The following is an 8,996-nucleotide window of genomic DNA, read 5'->3' as shown; positions in this document are numbered from 1 at the left end:
TCTAGTACGAATTTAAAAAAGATGTTACAGTTCTGATAAAAACCTCCCTACATTTGCTCATTAATGAGCTTAACTGACACTGGGACAAAAGAATGTTTGAACCGGTTGTATTTACATAAAGAGACCCTGTATCTTCTCCCTGAGGGCATCTGCGAGTATTCGCTGCACAAAACATGGGAACTGTCATTTAGAATGTTTTTTGCCTGAGTAAGGACAGCCTCGTTGAACAGTTCCTGAGGGTTAAGAGGGGGGTGACCCATAATCCTGCCCGCTACTCTGACCAGGTTGAGAATCTGTGATTTAAGTTTGACACTCAAATTACCAAACCAACTGGTGATACCATACCATAAAATAGACTCTATTGCTGCCCTATAGAAAATTAGCATTATGTTTTTACTGACACCAAACAACCGCAGTCTCCGTAAAAAGTGGAGGCGCTGATGGATTCTGGCGCACACAGTGGCTACTTGTGTCTGCCAGCTCAGGTCACTATCAATGTGAATGCCTAGGTACTTGCATGAATTTTGTTGAGTAATGTTATTGCCATGTATCGTCACAGGGCTTCGGTCACCAATTGCTAATTATCTCTTTTATCAAAAATCCAAGTACATCTCAACTTAAATGTAGTGTCTGAGTGCTGCCTGTTTTGAAAGCAAGCTGTTGAGAGGGTTAGAAGTAGGATCTAAAGCATTTAAGTCTGTCACCAACAGTTGCTGAGCTGTCAGCTGGACGTCATGGTCAGGGTCGTGCTCCCAGCTCTACAGGCTCTTTACTGCAGAAGAGGCGCCTTTTTAAAGTGAGCATTAGGAACGTGCAGTTGTTTGAAGGCCTCACGAGGTCTGCTGTCATGGATTGACTGGAGCGCGCCATCATTGTGAGCTTGATTTGAATGTTGACACTGAGAAATGGATGGTGCTTGGTGTGATCCAGCATGTCTGTAGAAGATGTCCCATGTTAGTAGTTTTTAGTTTTTGGTTAAATCTAAAAATAATAATAATAAAAAAAACATAAACAAACTGATGCCTGTTTGTTGGACAATTTTTGCAATGTGACAGGTTCTCTTAAGTCTTCAAATCATTATGTAAAAAAAAAAAAATACATTTTTCATCTATTTACCTTGTCATAATTATTGTCATGGTAATAAATAATACAATTTAAAGACAGAAAAAGCACAATGAGGTCACTGTAGCCTGTAATTTACACAGCAATAAACAGATAAGACAGCAATAAACTTACTTTTTCAGTTCTTACCATTATATATATATATATATATATATATATATATATATATATATATATATATATATATATATATATATATATATATATATATATATATACTTATTTATTCTGTATAAGTGAAAGTGACAAAAGTGAAAGTGGCGTGACATTCAGCCAAGTATGGTGACCCATATAGCCTACTTATTAATTCTGTATAGCCCACTTATTAATTCTGTGCTACGCTTGTAACAGGCAGACATGCAGTGTTTTCACTAAAAATATATTCTAAGTTGCCACTTAACACATTATTACATGTTAAACATTAGACAATGAATGAATGAATGAATGAATGAATGAATGAATGAAATGTTGTTTCCCCCGAACATTTATATACATATTCAGGCCTACACAAATTTGAACAATTATTTTCAGCCATGCTCCTGATAAGGAAAAACATGCAATTAACAGTGATGTAGCACTTGCATACATAGTTTGTTTAATGAGAACATGTACTTTGAAAATGTTTACGCCTGTTTGTGCTCTTCCCCCTTCCCCTCTTTGTCCCTCGCCTGGTGTCCTTTAACGCGTCCTCCCTTTGACAGTCTCTCTGCGGTTCCCATCGCACAATGGCCATCAATGCCCCGCCCACTGGGCGTGACCGATGCTGTGGGCAGTTTATAAAAGCCCCTCCGAGTCACAATGAGGAGACTCAGCGTTACTATGGTACAGTCGGGCGACACGCATGTTTTTTTTTGTAGCCTATTTGGGTTTTTTTTAGAGTAGGCTATTGAAGGGAGATTTGGATTAATGCTTTGTATATCACAAAAAGAACGTGCTTAGAGTTTGATAAACATGTCGAACACGTATGGCAGGAAAGCTGTGCTCTCCCTCGCGGGAGCGACCGTCACCTGTCTTGCGCTACTGTTATTTCTGTGGCAGCATCAGCGGATTCATACGGACGGGATGCAGAACGAGAGTGAGGTCGGCTTGCGCTCGCTCCAGAGTCTGGGGGAATCGGAGGCTGATGACGGAGCTCAGCCTGAGCAGAATGGAAAGAAAGGATTCTCTGCCTATTTTTCAAAGCTGACCCGCAGCAGGAGGGAGGCGGATAAGCCCAGCGAGGCGTCCGGAGCGACGACAGACGCGCCGCCTGCTGAGGACATAAGCGCGGATGACATCTTCATCGCAGTGAAGACCACTAAGAAGTTTCACCGGTCCAGACTGGATCTACTGCTGGACACCTGGATATCCAGAAACATGCAGCAGGTATGTCTGTTTGCACTGTTACAAACTGTTACAGTTGTTGTACTCTTTGGTTACATATTTTACCAGCCGGAAACAAAAGGGGATTTCCCCCCCAGTGATATTAATGATTAATGGCGTCTTTCCGCTTCAAAACACTATGCTTTACTTTATGACACTTTTAGCTATGAATTTAGTTCATGTTCCGAGTGTTTGAAATCCAGTCACATTTTACATTACTGTCTTTGTTAAATTATAATATAGTTAACTTCAATAGTTTTAATTGGAGATGGATTAGTACTGCTTTTCAGGACCAATCTGGATTATGTCTGTTTAAGTGATATGGTAAATGGATACATTTAAATATAGCTTAAATACTTTATGGTTAAAATAATTTAATCATAATTTAAATGGTTGTAAGTTTATTGTATTTTATTGCATAACAATCCAAAAATAAATAAATAAATAAAAACCAATCTATAGTATTAGTACTAACAATGTGTATCTACAAGCAGGACCACAAAACAAATACAAATGTTGTATTGCCCGGCATATTAAAAAACACATTATAAAACTCAGATTCATAGTGCTGTCTGTAGCAGTTGCGGTATTGCTCACAGAGCGATGGGTGGCTGTACGTTTCCCCCTCTCTCCCCTCCTGCTCCATTGTTTGGGGTGTCCCCATGAAGACACCAGGGCTAAGGATGCATCACAGCAGCGGCTTCAGAGCTGTCCCCTTCTCAGCACTAACAAAGCGTCTTTCTGAAGGGGGAAAGAAAAGCTTTGCCAGCCCCTTGTCTCCCACTCTCCATAGGAACTGGGGATCTGGAGCAGAGGCTGGGACAAGCTATCCAAGCGGTGGGAAAAGAGAGTCTTCGTTATGGAGATGTTGGGGAGCACAAAGGGAGAGCATCTATAGGCAAGGGAAGGCTTTTCAGCAGCACGCCAAGTGGCTCACAGTATGAAAATACAGCTCTGAGAAACATGCCTCTTTTGCAGCCAGCACAAAAGCACTCTCGGCACATCGACAGCAGCAAGTGCAGAGCAGTCAAAGTGATTTTATCCACCACCTAGAGTAACTGCTCATACATTTTACAAAAGTCAGTTTAATTGGCCTTGGGGCTCTGTCACAATCAGTTTCCCTCACACCATAGACAAGAGGGGTTTTATTATTGTCACAGCCATAGCAACACTTTTATAAATTCGCAGAGTCTCAGTTCAAAGAATATTATGGTTGTGGCGTTTCTGTGAATAACAAAGCATGTGTAAAGTGAAAATTTAAATCAGACCTCTTTAGCCTCTGCTCTCATTCGGTCAGCTCAGATTTGTCTTTCACTATCCAGCTAAACTGATATGACCACTCCAGGAGACTGAACACTAAGACTAAGTTTGCTCAGTACAGGAGTTGATGGAAGTTAACCTACAGAAGAGAGAGTTAACAGCAGGGATTAATAGCAGCAGCTGGTGGGGAGCAGTGCAGACATAAAAGACCAGCATAGCCCAGAATACAAGGGGGGAGTTCCTGGAGAATAAGTGCCAGGTGGCTGGGTCTCAAAGAACAAAAGATGGCTCTAATGCCAGCTATATGAATCCTCACATTCTCAACATGTGCACACAAAGAGCCGCTCTCAAATTATTTGTACATTCATCTGTGCAACACCTGAGTATGTTAAATCCCAGTTATTGTCATCTGAACGGCCGGGGATTATCCCAAGGACTTTGGTGTACTGTTTGGCTGCTTGCCACAAGAATTTCAACGGGCCAGGCAGTGTTAGACCCACGGCATGGGAACTTTGTCACATATGTCAAGTGAGATGATGCATGACTGACACTGTGAACGTGTTCATAGGGGTTAGAAACTTGTGTAGGAAGGATCTTTCTAACCCGCTTACCTACTTCAGGTGCTGCATTGAGGGGTAATGAACAGCTTACAGTCTTGGGCTGTTTACATGTAAACACTGAGAGCAGATCCAATCTGTGCCTGCTGTTGACACTCATGGCAGCCTGTGGCTCTTCTTGGTGGGAAACTGCCTTGTCTTTGTTTAGAGTTAGCCACGGTCAGCTAAAAGCTCCCCTAACATTGTTAATACACTGGAATTATCAGTATTTTTCTAATGAATCTCTAGAGCTCAGTTGCTTTCTGAGTACTTGTTTTTGATTATTAAAAGCATGTTTTGTAATTGTCTTGACTTGATGAGTCAGGACTCTTGAATAGTATTATTCTTTTCAGTCAGATCTGCTTCATTGTGAATTGTTTTTTGATGCTGCAGCTTCTGGCTTCCACTGTTTCTCTAAATTTCCCCCCTGGAACAATGCAGCTTCCCCAGTGAGAGAAATTCACAACAATGAGAGAACAGCCTGTGCCACTGCTGCAGTATCCGGTGTCCAGTTACACAGATAGCTACTAAATGCCATTGCATATAAAGTACCACAACCAACCTCATTATCTCTATCTGAAATATTTAACTGTATAATAATTTTCTGTTTGTGGCAGTAGTTTCTCTGGGTTGAAGACAAGACAGTGAAAACAGTGTAGATCTGTTGTGGTACGAGTCTGTGCAAGTTTCTGGTCTCTTATTGGCACAGGTAGAGGGAGCAAGGCTCTTTGGTGTTTAACAGAGGGAGTAACATCTCTCTACTTCCTTCCCGGGTAGAAGGAGACAGACAGCCAGGCTCCATGCTCACCCTGCCCTATGCCAGACCTTCCTTTGGCAGGGTGGGAAGCCCTACCAATCTCTGCCCGCTCATCAGAACTCCAAACAACCGAACGGAAAACCCTCATTCTTTCTTGTGTGCCGAGAGTGCTGGGAATCTGACATTTATGAAAGAAACCACAAAAGGGTCATTTTGGCTCACAGTATCTTCAATAAAAAGGAAACCGAGAAACAAACCCATGTGCCATGAGAGGCCTCTTTAGTTAACCACTGCAGCTGTATGCAAATCCAGGCAAACATATTTAGGATTTACCCAGTGACAGCTTTACCCACTCCATATTGTCTCTATGCATAGGGACAGTGGGACCATGGTTGGGGGTGTATGGTCACACACACATTGTAATGCACTAATCAGCTAATCAGGTTTCTCTCTCTGTCAGTGCCCAGTCTGCCTTGGCAGCTGCCTGTGTGATTAGTCTGTCCTTTCAGCAGATCTCTACGCAAACAGCACCAGCCTCTGATTCTGTACTGGTCCAACCACCAGCCCTCCCTGAACAAACATCGGCCTTGGGCCTCTGCCCCAGAGTGCTGCGCTAAACATCTGGTCAGAGTTTGTTCTGAAATCCAATCAAACATTATCTGGCAATGTTTGAACATTCAGAAAAACTCGACTGTGAAAGGGGGAATGAGTCCACGTGTGTGTGTGCGGGCATTTGAAAGGCAAAAAAACAAAACAATACAAACAAATTCACTCTTGAGATAAAAGTCACAAAACAGCTCATAAGAGGATAGTTTTGTAGCGTAGGTGGTACATGTTCAAGGCCAGTTGGGCGTGGACAGGTTGACCTGTTCAGACACGTGGCTGTGATAAGGCGGCGGGTGGCAGGTGCTGTCTCACCTGAGGTGGAAAGCAAACAGGTTAACGGCAGTGCATGGCCTGGGGCACGCCGCCTTTTCATCATCTGTCTGAGGCGTGTGGCGGCATCTTCTCAGTGACTCCTTTGAGCCGGGGCTGCCGCCTTGCACCTGCTCTGTCTTATCTTCCACAATGAGCTTCTAATCCCACCCCTTCTATTTTAATGTTAACAAAACCCTGAGGGGTCAGACGTCAGTGAATGCACACTGGTGTGAATGTATATTCATCAATTCGAGTATGTCTAGGAGAATGGGACCTGGTTCTTCTTTCTTTTCTTCCAGATGATTTGGCCATTCCTTTTTGGGACATTTTAACATGTCTGAAGTGGATAGAGGGATGAGGAATGGAAAGACTTGGGAGGTGGTCAGGGGCAATGGAATGGGGGTGGAGTGTTGGGGGTAAGTGGGGTGGTCTGCTCCCCGCTTTGTTCTGGGCCTGGAATGCTTTGGGGTGCAGAGCAGTTGCCATGGAGAGATTGACAACAAGAACAAGGGGCCTTTATTTGGGGGGGTAGAGTTTGGCTTGTTTAACTTGCTGAGTTTTCCATGGCGTAAAACCCAGACAATGGTTCCTAATCAGTCCACTTGGAATAAATAGCTCTCCAAGACACATGATTCCAGTTTGGAAAACGCCAATTCCTGTTTTGTCTTTGCTCTAGTGCAGTGATTCATTGATGAACTTGTGTGACTCCATTGATAGAGCTAACCAGGCTTTGTCTTTTGCAGACATACATCTTCACGGATGGCGAAGATGAGGAACTGAAGAAGAAAATCGGTGAGTGCAGCTTCCTCAACCGGAAGTCACAAGACATTCCCACTTTGATATGCACATAGTTTGGACTCACCCTTTTTAATTCTCTTAAAAAACTTGTGCTTAGCTAAAGGGAGCCGGGCTCTTGGGGGAAGATGGTATTAGGGCGCGTGCAGAGTCACCTGACCTCTTAGATAATGGGCATTTCTCAAGTGATAGACATAAGTGGAGAATTACATGAGCATTGACAATGTATCCATCCTCTTGTCCACACAGGAAGCCATGCTATCAACACCAACTGCTCTGCTGCCCACAGCCGCCAGGCTCTGTCCTGCAAGATGGCAGTTGAGTACGACAAGTTCATTGAGGCTGGAAAAAAGTAAGCATCATAAATTTTTTACGTCATAAATACTTGTTTTAATGTCAAAGCAAACCATGTTGGATGTTCTAATGATATCTCTGTCTGGTGTAGGTGGTTCTGTCATGTGGATGATGACAACTATGTGAACATGAAGACACTGGTGAAGTTGCTGTCCAACTACCCTCACACTCAGGACATGTACATTGGCAAACCCAGCCTGGACAGGCCGATTGAGGCCACAGAAAGACTTGGGGACAACAAGATGGTAGGTGGTCCAAAATATTCTCATTTTATATATATACACTGGTAGTAAAAAGGAAAAGGAGCCTTAAGAATAGAAACCGATGTTTTTTTTTTTCTCCATTGCAGAGACCTGTCAATTTCTGGTTTTTTTTTGTATTTGAAGGTTTTTTTTTCAGCCGTGGGCTAGCTTTGAAGATGAGCCCTTGGGCAAGGTGCAAAAACCTCTCAACTATCCTAATGCAACATCTACGAGCATATTCAATGTTTTAAGATGATAGTAGACTTTATGTTGACTTACTCTTTTTATGCCAGTGGTGGCCATTTCATGAACACTGCCGAGAAGATCCGTCTTCCTGATGACTGTACCATCGGCTACATCATCGAGTCAGTTCTTGGGGTCCCTTTGACCCGAAGCAGCTTGTTCCACTCTCACTTGGAGAACCTGCAACTGGTGTCCAAATCAGAAGTACACAAACAGGTTAGGAACTTCAGTGACAGCTTGATATAAGCACATTTTAGTTCTGTAAAATGTAGTATAGTTCTATTAATGCAGTGTTTCATATCATTTCATTTAGATTACATTGAGTTACGGAATGTTTGAAAACAAGAGGAATATCATCAACATGAAAGGGGCTTTATCTGTTGAGGAGGACCCATCCAGGTAAGACCATTCTAGATCATATTTAGATGTTGCTTTTAACTAAATTTGTGTGCATGTACAAATCTAACGTCTATTTTTTATTCTCTCTCAGGTTTAAGTCAGTGCACTGTCTGCTGTACCCAGACACTCCGTGGTGCCCTCCTCAGGTTACCTATTAGGGTGACCGGCTCCTCTGTTGTATCCTCGTCCCTCATTGCCTCGGTATCTGAAAGGCATGAGGGACCAGTGTGGTATTGGGCCGTGTGGCTGCTGCATTTACTCTGCAGTGGGCACACGGCTTTCTGTGGTTATACAGGGCTGCTGTGCGGCCCGCCTTTAAACAGTTCCTTCCTGCCTGGTGCCTGAGCTTCGTGTTCAACTCAGACATTACGAAGGGCCTGGCTGTCAGAAGGATGCTTTCAGCTCCAAGCTTTGCAGGCAATCAATTGTGCTTTATGTGATTACTGTTGCTTGTATCTCATTTGCAATTCTCATAGAATGTAACTGTCTAGCATACCCAAGCCTTTTGCCAGCTTTATATGCTTAGTTTTAAATTCTAATCAGCAAATTAGTGCATACTTTATATTTTATTCTCTCCAAATGCCGTTCAGGATGTTCTTTCCCTCAGGTTTGATTTAGTGATTGAATTCTTTCAAATATTCGAAGGAAATAAGTACAGTGGGTGCTTTATTATCTAGTTCTAAAGGACTCCGGACAAAATTAATGACATGAAGGTCCATTTTTTTGCGAACTGATTTCTTTGATGTCAGTGTTATTATAATTATTATTGCTATTATGACATTTTGTGCTGGCAATAGGGCTGCACGATTAATCGCATGCATTTGTCATGCGTGTCTCATCAGTAAAGCTGGTTCCGTGATTATCGGTAAATATCCGTCACCTGTTTTCAAATGCAACGGGAGTTCATACACAGAGCCGTAGTTCACTGACAAGCTACGCAATATCGTG

The 8,996-nt window shown here is 42.7% G+C and overlaps 1 protein-coding gene across 1 annotated transcript; it reads left to right on the top strand.

Moving 5' to 3' along the window:
- The first annotated feature begins 1,921 nt into the window (after positions 1-1,921).
- Positions 1,922-8,845, top strand: LOC109047918 (beta-1,3-N-acetylglucosaminyltransferase lunatic fringe). The gene is made up of 8 exons (XM_042721090.1): positions 1,922-2,487; positions 6,759-6,807; positions 7,060-7,162; positions 7,256-7,409; positions 7,514-7,599; positions 7,700-7,865; positions 7,963-8,048; positions 8,140-8,845. The coding sequence occupies exons 1-8, from the start codon at positions 2,074-2,076 to the stop codon at positions 8,204-8,206; spliced, it is 1,125 nt and encodes a 374-aa protein (XP_042577024.1). The 5' UTR covers positions 1,922-2,073; the 3' UTR covers positions 8,207-8,845.
- The last annotated feature ends 151 nt before the right edge of the window (positions 8,846-8,996 follow it).

The sequence above is a fragment of the Cyprinus carpio genome, chromosome A3, assembly GCF_018340385.1.
Source record: "Cyprinus carpio isolate SPL01 chromosome A3, ASM1834038v1, whole genome shotgun sequence".
NCBI classification, from domain to species: domain Eukaryota; kingdom Metazoa; phylum Chordata; class Actinopteri; order Cypriniformes; family Cyprinidae; genus Cyprinus; species Cyprinus carpio.
The sequence above is the reverse complement of the archived record's forward strand: the minus strand, read 5'-3'. Positions and strand labels throughout refer to the sequence as shown.

Bases quoted from the DNA above. Each gene is read 5' to 3' on its own strand.
- LOC109047918 (XM_042721090.1), top strand. From the start codon at position 2,074: ATGTCGAACACGTATGGCAGGAAAGCTGTGCTCTCCCTCGCGGGAGCG. The intron at 2,488-6,758 runs GTATGTCTGTTT...TGTCTTTTGCAG, and splicing joins TATCCAGAAACATGCAGCAG to ACATACATCTTCACGGATGG. The intron at 6,808-7,059 runs GTGAGTGCAGCT...TTGTCCACACAG, and splicing joins GGAACTGAAGAAGAAAATCG to GAAGCCATGCTATCAACACC.